This window comes from Mytilus galloprovincialis, chromosome 10 (assembly GCF_965363235.1).
Source record: "Mytilus galloprovincialis chromosome 10, xbMytGall1.hap1.1, whole genome shotgun sequence".
Lineage (NCBI taxonomy): Eukaryota > Metazoa > Mollusca > Bivalvia > Mytilida > Mytilidae > Mytilus > Mytilus galloprovincialis.
The window spans coordinates 64724162-64748120 of NC_134847.1; the positions used below are offsets into that span (position 1 = coordinate 64724162).

Sequence of the window (23959 nt, forward strand, 5' to 3'; positions counted from 1 at the left end):
AGTGGTTGTCATTGGTTCATGTCTGTCATATTTGTTTTTCATAAGCTGTTTTGTTATAAATTAGGCCATTTGTTTTATCAATTGAATCTTTTCATATCAAAGCCTTTTATAGTTGATCAGATGTTATGGGTTTTTCTCATTGTTGAAGGCCATAAGGTTGCCTATTATGGCTTACATCAACTTCATTTGAACTTCAGTGGATAGTTGTCTAATTGGCAATCATACCACATCTCCTTGTTTTTACATGTAATATCATGTGCTAATGAAGGTTAGATCACACAAAAATCGAGTGACAGACAAGTGAGTAATTATCAAACCTAACAAATTTTCCAATTCTTTAAATGATTTTTCTGTGGATATTTTTTTATCATAACCAATGGCAATAATAAATAAAATCTATATAAATCATGCTTTATTTGTCACTGACCCCTAGCTAATACATCATTCACATAAGGATTATTTTTAGATTTGACATTATCTTTAAGTTTGTTCAATTCTTTAGTCAAGTCTCCTTCTGACATAGAGTCTATAGGTAAGGCTTTCACTTTCTTCAAAAATTCTTCAATGATTTCTTCTCCCTCCTACAAAAAAAGAAAATATCTATCCATCATATTCTAAAGACATCATGAAAAGGAAAGTATAAACTAAACAAGAGGCTGTCACAACGACAGCAAACCGGATTTATTAACATTAATTTGTGTCCTGGCAATATCACAAGAACCATTACTGATGAATGGTGAAAGTGAAAATCGTCAATATCAAATTTGACCTCCATTTTGTCATCAGTATCAACATATTAAAATTTGAAAAGCTTAGATTGAATGGTTCATGAGTAAATGCAACAACCTGAATGGAAACACCATTTTACGATCTTTCAAGAACCATAACTCCTGAACGGTAAAAGTCAAAATCATCATTATTGAACTTGACCTCTATTTTGTCATCAGTAACAACATATTAAAATTTCAAAAGCTTTGGTTGAATGGTTCATGAGAAAATGCACGGACACGACGGGAAAAACCATTTTTCAATCTTTCAAGAACCATAACTCCTGAACGGTAAAAGTCAAAATCGTCATTATTGAACTTGACCTCCATTTTGTCATCAGTAACAGCATATTAAAATTTCGGAAGCTTTGGAAGAACAGTTCATGCATAAATGCACGGACACGACTGGAAACTCCATTTTTCAATCTTTCAAGAACCATAACTCCTGAACGATAAAAGTCAAATTCGTCATTATTGAACTTGACCTCCATTCTTTCATTAGTAACAACATATTAAAATTTGGGAAGCTTTGGTAGAACAGTTCATGCGTAAATGCACGGACAACTGCATTTTTCAATCTTTCAAGAACCATAACTCCTGAACGGTAAAAGTCAAAATCGCCATTATTGAACTTGACCTTCGTATAGTTGTCAGGAATAACATATTAAAATTTTAAAAGCTTTGGTTGAACGGTTCATGAGTTAATGCACAGACAACATTTGATTGCCGCCCGCCCGCCCGCCCGCCCGACCGCCCGGCCGCCCGCCGTACATCCCCAAATCAATAACCGACATTTTTGTCACAAAAATCCGGTTAAAAATGCTTTGTAATTACTAAACACATCATTTGTCTTACTTTTCTTAGTACAATAATAAAGAACAAAGCAAGGTCATTTTTTTTAAATGGAACTATGACACACACAAATTGCATTTCAATCAGATTGGTGTACTATCTATATCTATATTTTTTTTATTGCAAGGTTATAATAGCCTAATAGAAATCAGAAAATCATCAAATTTTTCAGAAGAAATTTATGTATAAAACAAAGAATTAACTGTAGATTTTTTTCCTTGGGTACCCATTTTTATGGATTGAGAAAAAAACTTTCATTTTTGTGGATATCTGATTTCCTGGGTTTACAAGCCTTTAACAAGAATGTGTCAATAGTACATGGATGACCCACTCGCACTATCATTTTCTATGTGCAGTGTGAAATTGGGGTCAAAATTCTAATTTGGCATTAAAATTAGATAGATATTATCATATGAAACATGTTTACTAAGTTTCAAGTTGATTGGACTTCAACTTCATCAAAAACTACTTTGACCAAAAACTTTGACCTGAAGCCGGACAGACACACAAACAAATGGAATGGCAAACAGACGCACAGACCAGAAAACGTAATGCCCCTCTACTAGATGGGGCATAAAAATGTGTACTTCCTAAACATTAAAAATTCTATGTTTATCTAATACTACTTAATACTGGAAAATTTATATCCTATGAATATTTATGTTTTCTCTATGTTTTGTTTTATAGGAAGATTGTTTACCTCTTTCACCACCTTTCTTTTCTTGACAGCAGGTTCATCATTCCCTTCTAGTCCTGTCCCTGTCAAACTAATGCTCTGGAAATCCTCTAATTCACTAGCCTTCTTCTTAGCAAAGTCTATGACATTTTTTGGAAAATGTGCTAATTCTGCAACATGTATTCCAAAACTCTGATCACACACACCTAAAACGATAAAATTATATTACACTATTTTAATGAAAGAAAGCAAGAATGGAATAATTTATGACAAAACGTCAAAAGAAAAACGAATTTAGAAGAATGAAAGCAACCTTCAGTTCATTGCTGAAAACCTGTCAGTAAGGCCACACCAATTTGATCCCTTGTTCGACGGACCCGCCCGCACCTATTTTTTTCAAAACAGAATTTTTTAATCTTTTTATATTCTCGCTTCCCGCATCCAGAATTGTAATCATGTCCATTTCCCGCACCGTTTTTTTGTTGTAAATATTATAAAAAGATATCAACATTTGTTAAATTTATCACAATCTAACCTGTATATAACGATTTTAAACACAAAGCACCCCACCACACTGTGTAAATATCTGTGAGAATATTTATTTCAGCATGAAACCTGGAGTGCTCCGATAAAAAGTTATAACAGCGGGTATTTCCGTGAAGAACAAAAAATTGGTTTCTTTCCCCCTTACTTATATTTCCTATCAAAAAATGATCGTTGTTAGAATAAAGTACAAAGAACTTCTGAAGGATTTGCCTTCAACTGCAATTATATTGTATGCTGGCGAAACAAAACTATCCATAGCCGCTGCATGTTTATGCACCTGTCCTGATTGATTCAGGAGCATGTCGTTCAGCAGTTATCGTTTGTTGATGTTGTTCATTGGTACTTTCCCGTTTGGATATATAAATTAGATCGTTGGTTTTCCTGTTCGAATTGTGTACGCTAATAATTTTGGGGTCCTTTATAGCTTGCTTTTTGGTCTGTATCAAAGCCCTGTGTAAAAGGACGGACTTTGACCTGTGTTTGTTATTATCAGGTTGAGAACAACCCTCCCTCAGACAAGGGGTCATTTTACTGATGTAGAAAAGAAAATAGAAATACCAAGGATTTGTATAGTTCTTCTATACAAAACCTTTGAACACTTAGAATTTTGTACTCAAAAAGAAGAGAGTTACATCATATTTTAAACAAATTTTTCTTAAAGAGGGGTCCACTTATTTTGAATAATATTAAACTGTTAAAGTAAATGTGTTAACATGGTTAAAGTCCAGGAATATTACTAAATTCTTAGACATGTTTTGACCATTTTTTTTTTTAAATACCAGATAGATATATAGTTCTATGAGAAAATATGAGCCCTTTTGTACAAACAAATATATTATAACTTATATTGATCCCTCATAAAAGATGTAAAAGGGATATTTATAACATTAAGGGGTTGCCCCCAAACTGATTATGATTTGGATGGAGAATTGTCTCATTGTCAGTCACACATACATAGACCATATTTAATTATTTCTTGGTGAACAGGGAAAAAATACTTCAGAAATTAAAGAAATGTCAAAGTACAAGTGATAAATCAAGTTTTAATATTGTCAAAACCTATTATTTTATGTTTACCAAAAAAAATTATAATCGTTCGCCTTTACTTTTCAAGCTTCGCCTCAAAAATTTGCAAATTAAATATTTTTTTATTAAAATTTTCAAATCGCTCGCTCGCCCCAAATTTTGGAGTCCAAAAATCCGTAGAACAAGAAATTAAATTGGTGTGGCCTAACTGTCATGATGACAAACAGCTATACAAGTGCTTGTCTATGGTATATTGGTAAGTTACGACTTATATGTAAAATAATTTCAGCTGAGTAAAAGTTTCCAAATGTATTGGAACCATATTGCCCAAACAAGAGTGCACATGCTGAAATAAACCCAGTCAGATGGACATGTAAATTTTGCATTCATTCTATACAACAAAAATAGTTTACCAAATTGTTTAAAATTTCTGAGAAACTGACCAAATCATAAAACTTAACCTTGACCAATAAACCATTGATTTGTTAATTTGTTGTAAAATTGAGAATGGAAATGGGGAATGTGTCAAAGAGACAACAACCCTACCAAATAAAAAACAACAGCAGAGGGTCACCAACAGGTCTTCAATGTAGCGAGAAATTCCCGCACCCGGAGGCGTCCTTCAGCTGGCCCCTAAACAAATATATACTAGTCCAGTGATAATGAACGCCATACTAATTTCCAAATTGTACACAAGAAACTAAAATTAAAATAATACAAGACTAACAAAGGCCAGAGGCTCCTGACTTGGGACAGGCGCAAAAATGCAGCGGGGTTAAACATGTTTGTGAGATCTCAACCCTCCCCCTATACCTCTAACCAATGTAGAAAAGTAAACGCATAACAATATGTACCTGGTTTTACTCTGTATAGTAGTGTCAGCGTATCATTTGTGGTCAATGCCGTCACATGTAGATTATTAACAGTTGTAACTTCATCTGATAATGCTGTCAATTCGTGGAAATGGGTGGCAAATAAACAAAAAGCTTTAATTTTGGTAGCAATGAATCTGTAAAGACAAAAACAAAGGTGCAATAAATGATTCACCATGTTCACCATGGATACTTTTCATAATTCAAACAAAAAAATTTGATTAAAGGAGTAGATTCAGTAAGATCCCTTTTTGGCCCCAAAATATAGCACTTTTTCAAAATTGTTAAAATGTAAACTTTTAGCAATTTATAATACATAACATGTGTAAAGGTTGAGAGTGAAAACTGATGCGTTCACTTTCAGTTTGACAAAAACCATCTGAAATGCAAGATATTATGGCATATTTGATAGATTTTTCAGACCAATTGTTTTCCAAAAATGGTGAAATAGTTCCATCTTTTTTAAATATGACTTATGAAGCAAGATTTAAATTTTTGTATACATGTGGTGAGACTGATATAATTAGAATTATTGTTAAATTTATAAGCGACATGTACATGAAATGAAATGCTTTATTAAGTAATGTTTATGGATTTGGTATGATATATATGTTTGTATGTTTTGTATTGTCTTGGTATCAATCCTGTAATTTTGATTTCGTTTTTTTCCGAATTTTGACAATACCAATTAAAAAATTAGAAAAAAATAAAATAAAATTGCAGACCTACCGACCCTAATTTTTAAAAGGATGTAACTGGAACCACATATATATTTTTATTTGGCCTGATATCTTAAATGTTATAGCTTGTACCAGAAAATGAAGAGCAAAGTGATCCTGAAACAAATCTATATTTTACATTTATCTTTTCAAGCTTAATACGATGTGTTATGAGTATTACTCATTGTTGAAGGCAATACAAGTACCTATAGTTGTTCACTTCCATGTCATTTGGTCTCTGGTGGAGAGTTGTCTTATTGACAATCATACCAAATCTTCTGATCTATTTTGTTAACTGTCCACAGGTTTTTTTAAAATACATTTTATCCAAATTGATCAAAGTACAACAACAACAAATGTGTCAGCATGATCAGAATCTGAATAGTTCTCACTTCACTACACATGACATGTATTTGCCTTTATATAATTGTTTATGTTACAACTCAAAAAATGTCATATTAAAATTTCTACTACTTTAAATTCAGAAATTATTGCAATGATTTTATAATTGCAAAAAAATGAGACAGGGTTATAATTGTAATTATTTTAACTAATATATTTAAATTTTTGATATGAATTAAACAAGATTTTCTCAATATCGCAAAAATTAAAATAGCATTTTAGTCTAAAATGACAAAAATATAACAATAAATGTACGCAATAATTTCTGAATTAACAGTATTACTATCATATATATCTACTATACTTTTACTTACTCTGAAATAGCCCAGGCAAGACCAAAGCCATCATATGTAGATGTACCTCGACCTAATTCATCAATGATAATCAATGAATTTCCAGAAGATGACTGAAAAGGACAAGAATAAATTTTGCACTGATTTCCTAATATCATCTTCTTTTCATTTGATAACATTATATCAAAGACCTTAACATGTTACAGATAAACAATCATTGTCATAATACAGTGGACCAAAATGCTCATCTCCTTTGAGTTAAATGAAATGACAATTTATATTAAATGGAATGACACTGTATTTTAAAAGCAAAATGTCTATTCATTAATTTAAACAACAATAGATCAATCAATTAGTTTTTTTTTAACAAAATACTTTTCTTTTTGCAAAAATAAATTCATCTAAATGATGCTTGACAGTAAACTTTAAGAAGCTGTAAATTGCAGGAACTAATGTGTAGATGTATGGAAAGACAAATGCTTCAGTGATTTTAAGAGAATTTGATGAAATGACACATCAGTTTACTTTGAATACTTCTGTTTTTACCTTTAATATTGATGCTGTTTCTAACATTTCTGCCATGAAAGTAGATACTCCCTTCAGTTGGCTGTCTCCAGCCCCTACTCTAGCCAGAATACTGTCAACTATTGAGATTTCTGCTTCTGAACAAGGAACAAAACAACCCAACTGTGCCATCAATACAACAACACCAATCTGGAATGAATTTCACAACTTAAAATCATTTATTGAGCCATTTCCTAAAAGAAAGATTCTATAACAAGAATGTGTCCACAGTACATGGATGCCCCACTCGCACTATCATTTTCTATGTTTAGTGGACCGTGAAATTGGAATAAATTCTCTAATTTGGCATTAAAATTAGAATGATCTAATCAAAGGGAACATGTATACTAAGTTTCAAGTTGATTGGACTTCTACTTTATCAAAAACTACCTTGACCAAAAACTTTAACCTGAAATTTGCACTATCATTTTCTATGTTCAGTGAACCATAAAATTGGGGTCAAAACTATAATTTGGCATTTAAATTAGAAAGATCATATCATAGGGCACATGTATACTAAGTTTCAACCTGATTGGACTTCAACTTCATCAAAAACTACCTTGACCAAAAACTTTAACCTGAAATTTGCACTATCATTTTCTATGTTCAGTGAACCGTAAAATTGGGGTCAAAACTATAATTTGGCATTTAAATTAGAAAGATCATATCATAGGGCACATGTATACTAAGTTTCAAGTTGATTGGACTTCAACTTCATCAAAAACTACCTTGACCAAAAACTTTAACCTGAAATTTGCACTATCATTTTCTATGTTCAGTGAACCGTAAAATTGGGGTCAAAACTATAATTTGGCATTTAAATTAGAAAGATCATATCATAGGGCACATGTATACTAAGTTTCAAGTTGATTGGACTTCAACTTCATCAAAAACTACCTTGACCAAAAACTTTAACCTGAAGCGGGACAGACAGACAGACAGACAGACAGACAGACGGACGGACGAACGGACGCACAGACCAGAAAACATAATGCCCCTCTACTATCCTAGGTGGGGCATAAAAACTTGTCCCTTTGTTACATTACAAGGTCTCTTTACATTTTTTGGAAAGAGATGCACTGTTAAATATAGGGTTACAACTGTTAATACCTCCAGTCAGACTGTAGATTATTATTGATAAAGCCTATAGATGTGCAATAGGAAGATGCCAAACTTTTTAATTTACATTCAAATGATTTCTTAATGATCCAAATACATTCAAGCATCACAAATATTTTGTTCAAGTGTGATTATTTATTTGCAAATACACAAACAGTATTGGGGCCTTTTACAGCTGACTATTCTGTATGTATTTTACTCATTGTTGAAGTCTCTCCAATGACCTATAATTGTTAATTTCTGTCATTTGGTCTCTTGATATCAGTTGTCTCATTGGATATTAGACCACATATTCTTATTTTTATGTTTATACTGAATACAGTACCATGACTTACAGATCTAATATAGGTTGATTTGCCTCCCATATTTGGACCTGTGATGATATGAAACATCTGTTTATCTGAAGAAATGAGAAAAGAAATAAATAATCAGTAAAATATTAAAATATGAAAATATAAAAAGCAGGATTTTTTCTTACCATGAAAACATTTAAATGGGGTGAAGAAAGACATAATAATTAGAAACAGTTCTGCATAAATCAAGGGCTACTCTTTACCAAAAACTTTGACAGCGTTTTCTCTGAAGTCTTCAATGTATCAACAATGTTTTCCCTTTTTTCATCTTAAGGCTTGTAAATCAAATTAGCAATCAATAATTTTAATCATGACTAGTCAATTTGCACTATGTATTTCTTTTTCTTTCTTAGGTTTTAATTATGGTAGTTTTGTCTTTCCTAATAATAAGCAAGAACAGAAATCTCTTTGTGTATCTTAACCAAATGCAAAATCCATATTACAGTAAACATTTAAATATAAAGCGCAGATAAGAGTTCAAAAGAAATTTAAAATGGAGATTAAACAACATCTTAATTTTTCAGGGACAGTGAGCTGAAAACTAAGTACAGTTAGTCAGTGTTAAATACCTTTTTCAAACACAACATCATTTGGTATATAAGCTACATCATCTTGCATTTCAAGACAAGGATGCCTTGCTTCCTTCAGATCTATTTTACCACTTCCTGTGAAAAGAGACAGATTATTAAGTATCATTTTTTGCTACTTAAAGCTATACAGCTCAATAACGCTACAATGTAAAAACATGAAAATCAAACCTTCATTTAATTATATATATATATATATATCTTTATTCTGACAAACACCTTCGTCAATACGATGGTATACAGAAGTTACAGGTAATAAATAGCATAGTAATAAATTAGAGAAAACATAATATGTACACTATTTACAAATATAAGTTGAGTTTAGCCAGGAGAACACACACATAAATTAATATGTCTTATAAATGTACATAGCTTTTTTTAAAGATGATTGCTTGTTCATATTCATTACTTTCTTAAATTAAATTGTGTTTGGATAATCAATATACTTTTTAGCAATATACTTTTGTCTTTCTCAGGGGTTAAAAAATTTTGTTATAGCTCACTAGCCCAGGGCTAATTGGTTGCAAGATTTTACTAGCCCTGTTGGAAGAACTACTAGCCCAACAAAACTGACCTGCTAGCCCTAGTATGCCTTACAAATTCAGAGTGTGCTGCAATAACAGTGAATTCTATAAACTTAACAATTTTTATCCATTCATGGCATTGTACAGTAGATTTTTGCAAATTGGATATTCAAAACTTATATTAGCAAAACATATTCCATTAGCATATATATATTCAATTAATCGATAATTGAATATTCACTGAAAATTCTGATATAATGAGTTTACCAAATCTGGGAATGATACATGTCTTGACCACTGCTATACGTGTGTATGTAAAAGGATTGGAGGGGAGTTTATCAGATACAATAGCATCATCACATTTGTGTAAAAGAATTATCAGCACATGTTTCAAATTTTTATCTGACAAAAGTCAGGTTTCTGCTGTCAAAAGGGATTCACATTTATATTGCAATAAATCAATCAGAAGGAGGTAAAATCAGGTTGCATTAGCAATGTACAATACCACCCTCTGTACTGACACATCGATATTGAAAGTACAAGATCCATCCAGAGTTATTTGTTCTATTTTAAAACTTGTACAAAATCAGTTCAAATTCTGGGAATCCCGGATGACGTAGTTGAATCTGATTGGATAAGATAGAAAAGTGATGATGGGATTTTCCCCTTTCAATTTTAGAAACGCCAAGAATTTTTTGTAACTAGTCCGTCGGGCATTTTGGGTTACAAGTTTTGGTTGCCTGAGGTCTAAATGTTGTAGTCCCAGGCGTCTGGCTAGTGGATTTCTTAACCCCTGTTTCTATAGCCATAAATTTACACTTCATTACATAGTGAAATTCATCTCCAAGATCTTTTAAGTCACATAGTTTGCATATTCTTTTATCTCTCTGAATTTTTTTCCATCTTCCACTTTCTATAGGTAATCTGTGGTTAATGAGTCTAAATTGACACAAAGTATAAAAGTTCAAGGAAACAATTTGAAAAGATTTCACCAAAGTGGTTTACAGTAATGGTACACATACTGTTTGGCAGCTGATTGCTGTACATCACCAAATAAATAACAGATTTTTCCTTTTGAAAACCAGTTTAAAATCAGTGACTGATTCTATCACACACACATCTAAATCAAAAGCCAATAAATGTGTTGTTTTTTTTACACATGTATGTTGAAGTTAAATTATATGTAACTGACCTTTGGACAGAAGTTTTGGTCTGATATATGCAATGGGAGCACTGGCTGATACATGTGCAAAACTAACCAGTACATCTAACTGTGCAATGAGATCATTCATCAGTAACATAGGTTCTACATATCCAGCTGTAATTACAAAAGATATGTATTCATTATCAGGTTTTCTGGAAATTGATATGGTTAAACATTGTATTCCTGCTAATATATAATGTGACCTTTCAGTTGTTTCATGAATGTTCCATAGACATGTATGGGACCAAGGAGAGGCACTTAAAAATCTTAACTATGGGTATAAAGGACGGGCATGAAGTACAAAAAATTTAAGTGATATTCTACATTTGCCTTTATAGGTGGTTAATTCTTTTAGAAAGTGCCTTCCCTGGGTATCATATTTGTTTAAATGAAAGAACCATCACTAGCAATACACACCATCTAGTGGTTAATTGTTAAAGTTCTTCATTTATTATCTATTTTTATATGCTGGAGAGTTTAAAATATTTCAAAACAAACAGAATCGGTGCAAATTTTTCATATCTTTGACAAAATGTTAGCTTTTAAAATAAATGATTGTAAAAATAAAACCTCAATAAAGATATATTTAGGATGTAAAATTAGAATTTTTGTAGAGTGAAACTGATCTTGGTACAAAAGGTCATTTCCACCAAAAACCCTGAATTTTGTCTTTATCTGGACCTGCAACTGCAGATTACCATTCCCTTAGCATATGTCAATGATTAGTTGATCAGTAGTTACACCACCCGAGTTTACACTGCCAGGCACAGAAGGAAGACCCATCCCTTCCAATTTTTTTTCTTTTTATCAGAATTCATATTTTTGAAGTTGTATTTGAGCTCAAACTGCACCTTAAGCCTGACATGACAATATATAACCTCAGTTTCAAGAAAAATGCATCAAGTTTTGAAATACATATCATACAGTTGAACTCATAAGCATAGAGAGGAATTGGAGCTAAAAACAGAGTCAGTAATGTTATGGTCCAATCACAGACAGGTTAATATTTAAGACAAATCTAGTATTTTTCTTTTTAAAATTTCAAATTAACAATAGCAATTAAAAATAAATTACTACTGGCCTCTTATTGAAGTTGTTACCATGTTAATAATAAAATGTCCTAATACTAGTAGAGCAAGACTTGGGGTAGCTTGCTTACTTAGTTTGTATATCGGGATAAAGTCCAATGTAATTTCAATATAATATATATAGATTCAACTATGCCTTTATTTATTGTTTGAAGATGTCAATGTTAATTACAAAGCTTAATAAAAATTAGACAAACAAAGCAAGCATGCCAAATTAGACTCCACACGCATTAGGAAATCAGCTCTAAAAGATTATGTAATGCAATAATAAGCCTACAAACCAGCTATATTAGTGACTTCAGCAACCACACTTTTCTGTTGGTCATTGTAATCTTCTTTACACTGCAGATATTCTTCATTGTATTTCCGTACAGCATTATTGTGGAATCGTACACCATTGTTCTTAGTATCAATTATCATATAGTTTTTATTGTTTCTCAATGCTTTTTCGTCCTAAAAATACAAAAAATTAAAGTTTTAAATCTAAATCTTTTAATCAACTTATAATTATTCTCTTAAATCATCATTCATTTAAAATTGAAATACTTTTGTGAAAGATTACATCTGTGGATTTTTGCTATGAATTTATTGCTTTTGTGATACCAATTTTCATGGATTTAGAGGATAGATTTGATCCACAAGTTTTAGTGTTTTAGCAGAATGAATATTTCCTGTTAGCTTGTAAAAAGAATTGTTAAAGCCACAAAAACAGGTATCCATGAAAAAAACACCTTCTCTGCATTCAACAACAAGAGGCTCAAAGGAGCCTGAGACTCTAACCTTATATTCTTATTTACAATTAATGCTTGAAATAAGGCTTTTATTAGTTTTAGAGATATAAGCTAAAAACTGTCTTTTACCCCTATGTTCTATTTTTAGCCATGGTAGCCATCTTAGTTCACAGGGGTGGTCATTGGACACATTTTGAAACTAGATACCCAAATGATAATTGTGGCCAAGTTTGGTTAAATTTTTCCTAGTAGTGTCGGAGAAGAGTTTTTTTAAAGTTAACAACGCTGGACGCCAAGTGCTGAGAAAAGCTCGATTGGCCCTTTTGGCCAGGTGAGCTAAAAAAATTATATTCATTTTCACATGTAGCAAATAGGAGTCTCCAAGATAAAATGTTAGGGAAGTGACATTCCTACCATTAACTATCCAGATTGTTTTGTTCTCTATATACTCTTCCAATGATTTTTACTTTTATTTTGATTGTTGTTACTGAAATCAATTTAAGAGGATTAGACTAAATCTTCTAAATCTTACCTTTCTAGTAACTCTAAAAAAGTATCCTAATTGTAAATTACTTTCTAATTTTAGGACTTTGTTTGGTTCTATACCTAAATCTCTTGCAACCTGTAAACCAAAAATAAGCCCATCTTTATTTTATCATCTGAATAATACATGGGTATTCTAATTACATGAAATCTCAAGGAAATAAAAAGTTAGAATATTTGACTTCTTGCAAAGTTTCTTTAACCCTTTCACCGATTGCTGCCCAGACAGACGCTACTCTGAGACCATGGCTTCCCTGGCTACTTTTACTCAAGTGGAAGATCTTCATAATAAATGTCAATAAAAACTTGTTTGTAGTTATTTGTGTATTTATTTCATTCACTAACACCATGTTCACAGTTTTGTTTATGTTTTGATAATTTTTTCTTCATAAAATATTCAAATTTTCAAATTTTCGGCATTATGTAGGTGAAATTCTCAAAATTCTGCTCTTTGACCCCAAATCGTAATTTTTTTAACCCAAAACGGCAAAATTTTGAAAAATTTTATGAGGCTGTACAAATTCCTCACACTGAACGATGTCCATTTCAAGTGTTTTGTACATAAAATGACATTTTATGTCAAAAAAGTATACTAGTTTGGCTTCAATTCTTCCATATTCTTTCAAAAAAAATGTTCCCTCATTTCAAATTCTCGTAAATTCCGTAAATTTCCTCTGATTTTGACACGGTTTTCAACAAACGGAAGCGCCATATTTACACTTTCATCCGGGTATTCCCCAAAGAAAGATAACTCATGTTTGCACTGTTTTGAGCGGGAAATATAAAAGATGTATTCTGATCCCGGTAAAACGGGACTCATCGTCAGCTGTCTGAAGCGTGAATCCCGGTAAACCGGGACTCATCGGCGAAAGGGTTAAATCAATTTCTGGAGTAAACAGTTTTGGAGTATTTTTTAATCTCTTCGAAAACCAAGAGGAATCTTAACTTTTACTGAAAATTTTCTTGAACTTTCTAAGAATCTTTACTATTATTACGAAGTGTATTACCTTATTCATCTGTGATTTAATATCATCCTCTAAGCTGTCTATTTTCTCCCTTAAAGCTGGAATGACAAAGATACAACCATTGATAATAAAGTCTATAGATTAATTTAATAAAACATCCAACTCAAGTAAAACAAGAATGCATGTATTGTTCTTACGAGCTTACCCCCTCACATTATTCAAAGCATAGGTATTCTAAAACTTTATTGTAACCACTGAAACATGAAATAAGACCTTTGAATACACCTATACATGTAAATGCAATTTGATGAGATTTTCAATACTTAAAAAGAATGGCATGGTTTTATAGCAACTGGAACTGTAATGCGTTTGTGATTGTCAACACCACAAATGCAAAATATATCTTTTTTTCACATTTTATTTAACTTATGAAGAGTTTTAAAATGATGGTCTTTAAAGGTTAGTCACATTTTAGTTAAGGTGCCAGCTGAAGCCCGCTTTCTGGTGTACGAGATTTTCTCTTGCTCTTTGGTCGGTTGTTGTCTCTGACACATTCCCCCTTTACATTCTCAATTTTATAGAACATGATTTGAATAACTAACCTGCTAATCCTTCATCAAAGTCTGCCTTGATTACAAACTCATGGTTCTCTACTTGGGCTAGATCCATAGTGGTCTCTACCATTTCTTGAAACTTGGCAAAGTCCATAAGTAATTCCTTAAATAATCAACATACACTAATTGTAAACAATATAACATAAACATTTAGTACCACTTTCATTGCTTTATCTGATGATGCACAAGTGGAATATTTATATGCCACTATAAGGTTTACTTCTTAAAATTTGAATTTTGGATAAAATATTGATTATTTTGTTCTGAAATTAAAGTAGAAAATGTAAGGAACTATTTCTTTTTCCTAAGCATTCACAGTTTGTTTTGATCCGATGTCAGGACAACGCATATTGTTGTATGACGTCAGAGAAATGAAATAACCACATTTATTTCACATGTGATAATAACCATTTATTTCACATGTGAAATTATCAGTTTTTATTTCACTGAGAAATCAATGTAATTCATTGCAACCAATGTAATAAAACAAATTCTTTCCATATCAAATCTTACATGTAGATTGAGAAAATAATGCAAAATTTAAGCCAATCCAATCCAGTATGTAAACATACATTGAATTGAAAATTTAGCATCTGTCGTGGTAACAATCACTGTTTATCTGAGTAAATATTACTATCAAGTTCCATAATGTTCGTCAACCGTAAATTCAATGTGTACTAGAGAAAAAAGTTAATGAATGATTTCATTTTAAGCATACCTTTGCAGGGTTAGTAAACAGTTCCATCAACAAATGTTTGTTTGGACCTTCATGACATTCTAATGTTTCCAGTAAGTATGGCATCTTTTCAATAGCTTGGTAAACTCGGTAACAGTCCTAAAATATATGATATAAGGATTTTAAATATGACTTCCATTCAGAAATGTATACTATCGAAAAATGCAGCAAGAAATAAGAGTGGTAAAGATAAACAGTTAGTTTTATAATCTGTAGATTATTGTGGTGTTTCATGAGATTGCAAGAATTCCCACATTTTTGTTTGTTTGCCCACAAAAGCTTTAATACACACAATGTGTATTTGAATCTATAGTATTTTAACATTATACTGTTTTATTGATAAGAATCCACAACAGAAATTTGTCCACTTATCCAGCAATATTCTTTTTTATAAAAAATTCATTAGCCCATTACCATTATATAAAATGGCATCCTAAATCTACTTTGCTAGGTTGATAGAATTACAATTTTTTTGTTTATAGGTTTATTTAACCGAGAAATTCCAATGGTAAATGGGTGTCAACATGATGGATATCTAGTAACCTGTAATGTAGCTTTTTTCCTCTGGAATTTTTTAGCCAGCCTCTGAAAGTCTGGAATTTTTCTCAGTTGATCTTCTTGTAAGGTCTGTCTTAGTTCTGTATCATCAATCATAGCTTCTACAACATTCAACCTCTCCTCTAAAATAAATAAATTAAAGATAATGATTATTGGAACAAACTTATGCATTTCTGTATAAAAAAGGTAAAATATTTTCCTTGAACAACCATATTTTCCTAGTGAAGGTTTATACAAAGATTTGGTTGTCAGACTCATTCTTTTCTCCCTCCCACTTCTAAAGGATGTAAATCCCTCTAAACTAGCTGTGTTCTTTCAACAGATCTGTTTTAAAATTAAGGTTTTCATATAAAAGCTATTTCCATAATATCAAAAGCAATTGCTAGCTAAATAAAATGTATGAACTAGCAGCACTGATTTAAATGTTGAAGATTCTGGATTGTGGAATTAGGTGTTATAAAAAAAAAAAAAAAACATTTAAAGCAAGTCTAAAATATCTGCATTACACACATGTTATCCATGGATGCTAGTTAGCTATGTTTGACATCTCTGTTTATAAAAGCAAGGATCTATATTTGGAGGGTAATAGTTAATCATACTAAGATTTTTTTTAAAGTTTAGCTAAGTGCCCTTTCCTTTGAAGAGGCTTTTCGTTATTTTTTCAAAAATAATTGTAAATTACTTTTCTTTGCAATAAATATGTAGTTAACTGTACTAACCTATTTTATTAAGATCAACCAATGGCTGTTTTACCCATTGGCCCAATAACCTTTGACCTTGGGCTGTTCTACATCTATTTAATAGGCCCAGTATGCTATGATTTCTATTTCCTCCTAAAATATAGAAAAAATATGTGATGTATACAATAAACAAATGTTGAATAATTAAAAGTATATATATTTTTGTGTTAGCTGATAAAAATTGAAATCAAACTGAATAAAATACAAAATCTTAAAGGCCAGCTGATTACACAATTTTCCCCTTAGGCAACACAACTGTCAATGTTCTTCTTTGCTGTTTGCTTTTTTAAGCATGTGAGTAGTTCCTCATAACAATATCTAAGATGAGGCTAACTTAACTGAAACTATTTGTCAATCATTCTGAATGAAACATTTTCTTAGTTTCCATTCACTCCATTGTGTTAAAACTTACAACTCTCATGTGCCTATCTCAAGGTTAGGACTACATTATTGTTTTGTCTTGTGCTATATCTATATTGGTTAGTTTTTGCCGTTTAAGAAATTTGGTAACATGAAAGAAAAGTGGTAAACTCTATATTAAATCTATTCATAGTTTCTTTAATTGTGTTATTTAGAACTTGACATATTGTATTAAGTATACTACTATTGTTAAGGAATATAATTTGAATTCAAGATGTCATTTGGTGTTTCACTTTTGTTTCATTGACATGTAAATACAACTGTACATACTTTTTTCCAAAACAACAAATATTTCAAAATTTTCAAAGTCCACATTTGATCTAATAACTGACTTCCCTTTAAAATAAGTCTTTTTCTAATGCATCTTTAGAATGACTGTCATATCAAATTCTAAAAATATTTTACAATAAACATGCAATCATAATCTTGAGAAAGATCCATTACCTTCCACTGTATTTGGTAGAAGATTCAAAGCCCTCACAGCCGCAGCATCCAGTCTCATGTATTGTCCCAACTCAAAAGAGCTTATAGAAAATTGACCAAAGTTTCCTTCATCTGATAAAAGCTGTAACAAAAGACTGGAAACATCAGTTCAAAACAGAAAAAAAATGTAAAAATACTTTAATATGTGAGTTCGTAATTGTAATATGAAATGTAATTAAAAGACTCAAACTTAGTATTTAGTTGAGACATTTATAATACAACACAGTAAACACTGTAAAAAGTACAAGATCAGAAAACCAGACAGGGTTGTTTGTATCAGTCAGAGATGTTAGACGATCATACCCAAGAATTAAAAGTCCTGTATCATTATCTGTATTTCTTTGTCTCAACCTTTTAATTTCAAATGGATTTAAAACAACTCAAAAATCACCAAAAAGTTTTCAAGTACTTTTATCATAAAAATTTAATTTCAGGCAACATGTATTACTGGAGGACTAACCAATATCTTATTTCAAAAATAAAACAATTAAAACTAGAGGCTCTCAAGAGCCTGTGCCGCTCACCTGTTACTGTATTTACTGATGTCTGCCATCTTGGATGGTAGGCGGGGTCATTAGACACTTTTTTTAAATAGATACCCTAGTAATGATTGTGGCCAAGTTTGGTTAAATTTGGCCCATAGTTATAGAAAAGAAGATTTTTGTACAAGTTACAAAAATGACGAAAAGTTATTCAATATTGACTATAAAGGGCAATAACTCCTTAAGGGGTCCTCTAATAATTTTGACCATGTTGACTTATTTGTAGATCTTACTTTGCTGAACATTATTGCTGTTTACAGTTTATCTCTATCTATAATAGTATTCAAGATAATAACCAAAAACTGCCAAATTTCCTTAAAATAACCAATTCAGGGGCAACAACCCAACAACAGGTTGTCCAATTCGTCTGAAAATTTCAGGGCAGATAGATCTTGACCTGATCAACAATTTTACCCCCATGTCAGATTTGCTGTAAATGCTTTGGTTTCAAAGATAAAAGCCAAAATATATATTTTACCCCTGTGTTCTATTTTTAGCCATGGCGGCCATCTTGATTGGATGGCCAGGTCATCGGACACATTTTTTAAACTAGATACCCCAAGGATGATTGTGGCTAAGTTTGGTTAAATTTGGCCCAGTAGTTTCAGAGAAGATTTTTGTAAAAGTTTACGGACGACGGACGCCGTACGACGGACGCCAAGTGATGAGAAAAGCTAATTTGACCTTTTAGGTCAGGTGAGCTAAAAAATCAATTTATCTAAAATCATTTCTGCTATTTTACCTCTAGATATTTGATCACAGCAGCAAGGGCTCCAATGGCATGACTTTTTTCTGTTTCAGCTGTAAAAATAATCAGTCACATACAGTGTTCTTTGCATTATTTTATTCATTTCTTTTACTCATTTAGATAAAAAATTGCATTTTTGCATGGTAAAATAATTGCAAATAATACATGCTTTATCAAATAATTCTAATGCATGCATTTAAAAAAAAATTGTAAGGGTTCCGTGGAACCCAGTGTCTCGCCTACTTTGTAAAGCTATTAAATGTTTAGGGAACTAACTGCAGATTGTATGTAATCTTAACTGGAAGAAAACTACGTACATAATTAAGTAACATTTTGTTTGGTAGCAATACAGGATAGTTTAAGAAAGTTATCAAAATTTTAAAATCTTTAACCACAGAGTGAATGTAATGTTAACTGGCAGAAAAACCAAGTCCATTAATAAGTAAAATACTGATAAACGATCATTAACAAGCTTCTGTCCAAGTTTGATATAAATCGTTTTAGAAAGTTATTAAAATTTCAAAAACTTTAACCACAGAGTGAATATTTGTGGATGTCACCAACGGACTGTTCCATTAGAACATACATGGAACCTAGGGAATGCACTTTGGATTATTATTTCCCTTGATTATTGGTTGGAAAAATTGCGGCAAAGTGATTATTTCATCACATTGGTTGTGAGGAATTTTTTTTTTTAAACAGCTGTTATATTCATGATTGTGAACATTTAGAGGCATCAGACATAAGATTTATTTTATAAGCAACTCTTACTCTTCAGTTTGCTTTTAACAATAATAAAATTAACTTTTCACTTCTCGACAGAAATAACCAGGTGCTCCGCAGGGCGCATCTTTATACGACCGCAGAGGTCGAACCCTGAACAGTTGGGGCAAGTATGGACAAAACATTCAAGCGTGATACAGCTCTGAATTTGGATTGTGATCAAATTTTTGACATTACATGGGTTTTTTTACACAAAACAAATGTCAAGATTTTACAAATCAATTAAAGATTTCTTCTTCAAACTTATTTAAATCTAAAATTAAATAGTTGACACAGCATAAGTTTCTGATACAGAATGAATGTGGTCTAATGAACTTAAAAAATTTTTTTTGCCTTTGAGCAATTCACTATGCTGTTGAATATTAATCCTCTCAAAAAAAAGTTTGAAGAAATTTTCTTTATATTTTTGAAATCTGAAATGAGAAAAATTTAACCCCCCCCCCCATTTTTTTTTCACATCCCCGTTTCCCTTTTTCCAAAACTGATATCAATTAAAATTTCTAATGGAGTTTGCAACAATAACTACTCTTTTAAATACATCATAAAATATTAAAATGTAAAATAAAGTGCTTGTTATCACTGAATGGTAAAGATTGGTTGGTAGTAAAAGTGAATGTAAATTGTTTATTGTATAAAACAATAAAAAAAACTTCATCAGAAACATCTTATATTGGCAAATTTCCAATGAAGTTATTTACATAAAGTTATTGGCAAATAAAAATAGAAAATGACATCATAGTCATGTCTGGCAAATGTCCAACATACATTATCTAAAAACATTTTAGATAAGATAAGGGAAAAAAGCTTCATCAGCAACATTTTATATTGGCAAATTTCCAATGAAGTTATTTACATAAAGTTATTGGCAAATAAAAATAGAAAATGACATCATAGTCATGTCTGGCAAATTTCCAACATATATTATCTACTACTATTCTATACAAAGAAAGATAACTCCAATTGAAAATTAATTGCTATTGCACAATATTGTGCAATTAGATATTTCTTGCTATTGTGCAATACTGTGCAATTGAAAATTTTTTGCTATTGCAAAATACTTGATATGGAATCCTGATTTGGACCAACTTGAAAACTGGGCCCATAATCAAAAATCAAAGTACATGTTTAGATAAAGCATATCAAATAAGCCCAAGAATTTAATTTTTGTTAAAATCAAACTTAGTTTAATTTTGGACCCTTTGGACCTTAATGTAGACCAATTTGAAAACTGGACCAAAAATTAAGAATCTACATACACAGTTAGATTTGGCATATCAAAGAACCCCATTTATTCAATTTTTGATGAAATCAAACAAAGTTTAATTTTGGACTCCCATTTGGACCAACTTGAAAACTAGGCCAATAATTAAAAATCTAAGTACATTTTTAAATTCAGCATATCAAAGAACCCCAAGGATTCAATTTTTGTTAAAATCAAACTAATTTGTGACGAGTGAACCAACACCTTCTAACGGAAAAGCTGGTAGAGTAACCAAGATGGATACCGAAGTATGCTGCGGTTGTCTTAAAACCTCATGGAAATATAATATGTAGAGACAACAACATCTGGGTTACCGCAAGGTGATAGTTTTATTGAGTCGACATGTTTCGCCGCTAATGCGGCATCATCAGGACAATATTACAGAGTTTACATGTTCATAAAGTGTATATAATGCGGTTGTATTAATTATGACGTAAAAGAATAAAAGTGAAAGTGAAAATGTAAAATAGTGTTCATAATGTAGCAAGAATAAAAGTTAAAAATAGAAATAAAAACAAATGTCTATCTTGACTGGTATGTTCCGTAGTCACTGTGATTGAGGTTGTCCCAAAATTGCGGCAATCATACACTTCACCCTTTACTACCTCAATGGAAGCAGTACCTCCCTCGGAGCGAAGCCAGTTGAATTGGTACGGGATGGCCAATGGGGTGTTGTCCAATTTGGAAATGAACTGACATTTTATAAACCTCTATGAGGACCTCTACACAGACGTGCAAGAATAGCAGCTAACCACATCGTTAATAACTTTATTGACTAACTTTCACTTTTAACTATACTAGATTCTTATTTTAATTTCACTTTCACTTTCTATTTATATATGAACCTCAATCACAGTGACTACGGAACATACCAGTCAAGATAGACATTTGTTTTTATTTCTATTTTTAACTTTTATTCTTGCTACATTATGAACACTATTTTACATTTTCACTTTCACTTTTATTCTTTTACGTCATAATTAATACAACCGCATTATATACACTTTATGAACATGTAAACTCTGTAATATTGTCCTGATGATGCCGCATTAGCGGCGAAACATGTCGACTCAATAAAACTATCACCTTGCGGTAACCCAGATGTTGTTGTCTCTACATATTATAAAATCAAACTAAGTTTAATTTTGGACCCTTTGGACCTTAATGTAGACCAATTTTAAAACGGGACCAACAAGTGAAACTGCGAGCTACTGCTCACTGATGATACCCCCGCCGCAAGTGGATAATATTAATAGTGTAAAAATATGCAAGTGTTCGGTAAACAGGAAGTTGTCGAGTGATGAATCTGAAAACGCATCACACGGTATAGCTGACTTATAAAAATCCTGAAACCAAATTTCAGAAATCCTTGTATTGTAGTTCCTGAGAAAAATGTGACGAAAATTTTTAACTTGGTTATCATGTGTAAAATCATACAAGTGTTCGGTAAACAGGAAGTTGTCGAGTGATGAATCTGAAAACGCATCACACGGTATAGCTGACTTATATAAATCCTGAAACCAAATTTCAGAAATCCTTGTATTGTAGTTCCTGAGAAAAATGTGACGAAAATTTTCAACTTGGCTATCATGTGTAAAATCATACAAGTGTTCGGTAAACAGGAAGTTGTCGAGTGATGAATCTGAAAACGCATCACACGGTATAGCTGACTTATATAAATCCTGAAACCAAATTTCAGAAATCCTTGTATTGTAGTTCCTGAGAAAAATGTGACGAAAATTTTCAACTTGGCTATCATGTGTAAAATCAGACAAGTGTTCGGTAAACAGGAAGTTGTCAAGTGATGAATCTGAAAACGCATCACACGGTATGGCTGACATATATAAAAGAACCCCAATTATTCAATTTTTGATGAAATCACACAAAGTTCAATTTTGGACCCTTTGGGCCCCTTATTCCTAAACTGTTGGGACCAAAACTCCCAAAATCAAACCTAACCTTCCTTTTATGGTCATAAACCTTGTGTTTAAATTTCATAGATTTCTATTTACTTATACTAAAGTTATGGTGCAAAAAACAAAAAAAATGCTTATTTGGGCCCCTTTTTGGCCCCTAATTCATAAACTGTTGTGACCTCAACTCCAAAATCAATTGCAACCTTCCTTTTATGGTCATAAACCTTGTGTTTAAATTTCATTGATTTCTATTTACTTATACTAAATTTATTGTGCGAAAACCAAGAATAATGCTTATTTGGGCCCTTTTTTGGCCCTTAATTCCTAAACTGTTGGAACCAAACCTCCCAAAATCAATCCCAACTGTCCTTTTGTGGTCATAAACGTTGTGTCAAAATTTCATAGATTTCTATTCACTTAAACTAAAGTTATAGTGCGAAAACCAAGAAAATGCTTATTTGGGCCCTTTTTGGCCCCTAATTCCTAAAATGTTGGGACCAAAACTCCCAAAATCCAAAAAAAGACGACGACTACGATGACGACGACGACGACGCCAACGTGATAGCAATATACGACCAAAAAATTAAAATTTTTGCGGTCGTATAAAAATGACTTAGGGTCTGTGTCCAAAATTTGGGTATGTCAGGTAAAAGAATATGTTTAAATGGAACAGTCCTTAATCATTTTGAATCCAAACTATAAACAAGATAGCTTGATGTTATCCTTACAGGTCTGTGTCCAGTACAATTGACAAAACAAATCTATAGTAAAATATATCATTTAGAAGATGTAAAGTACAGGCACAACATGCAACTAGTCAATATTCTGCAGTAACAATGACATTGGTAAGGTGCTTACGTAAGGCTGCACTGTTATCTTGTTCTCCTTTCTTAAATTTCAGAAGTCTGTTTAGATCCTGTACTGTATCTTTTGTTGAGAAATCACCTATAAAACAAGTAGTGGTTACAAATAACTAGGTACCGGTAAGCATGTTTATATGTAAAGATACCCAGACAGATTTTTTTTGTGCTGGTTGAAAATTGACAAATGAAATGAAACAGATATAGTGAAAGATCAATGTTTCACAGAATATCTAGTCTTTAGTCATCTTTTAAGAATATTATTGTCTGCAACACCTCTTAATTTTAAAACATTTCACAAAAATCAGTAAGAGTCCAAATTTTAATTCAAAATATACTGTCATTCCTTAGAAGTACAAAAAGAAAATGAGCTTTTAGGTTCTCATTTTTTTAAAGTATAACAAACTTGTCAATATTTAAGATTAAAATACTTGCCAATGATGTACTAAAGAACAATGTGACTTATC

The 23959-nt window shown here is 31.8% G+C and overlaps 1 protein-coding gene across 1 annotated transcript in view; it reads right to left on the reverse strand.

Annotated features, from left to right (window-relative positions):
• Window positions 1-397: 397 nt before the first annotated feature.
• Window positions 398-23959, reverse strand: part of LOC143048121 (DNA mismatch repair protein Msh2-like) — a 36039-nt gene continuing 12477 nt past the window's right edge. Inside the window, exons 9-26 of the mRNA XM_076221598.1 lie at window positions 23491-23577; window positions 18667-18725; window positions 17344-17464; window positions 16459-16572; window positions 15725-15861; window positions 15164-15280; window positions 14434-14548; window positions 13874-13929; window positions 12856-12945; window positions 11874-12045; window positions 10493-10618; window positions 8759-8854; window positions 8172-8236; window positions 6700-6867; window positions 6175-6266; window positions 4722-4876; window positions 2320-2501; window positions 398-581 (exon numbers count right to left, since the gene is read on the reverse strand). Of these exons, the coding sequence (XP_076077713.1) occupies window positions 420-581; window positions 2320-2501; window positions 4722-4876; window positions 6175-6266; window positions 6700-6867; window positions 8172-8236; window positions 8759-8854; window positions 10493-10618; window positions 11874-12045; window positions 12856-12945; window positions 13874-13929; window positions 14434-14548; window positions 15164-15280; window positions 15725-15861; window positions 16459-16572; window positions 17344-17464; window positions 18667-18725; window positions 23491-23577 (2114 nt within the window). The 3' untranslated portion in view covers window positions 398-419. The remainder of the gene's footprint in view (window positions 582-2319; window positions 2502-4721; window positions 4877-6174; window positions 6267-6699; window positions 6868-8171; window positions 8237-8758; window positions 8855-10492; window positions 10619-11873; window positions 12046-12855; window positions 12946-13873; window positions 13930-14433; window positions 14549-15163; window positions 15281-15724; window positions 15862-16458; window positions 16573-17343; window positions 17465-18666; window positions 18726-23490; window positions 23578-23959) is intronic.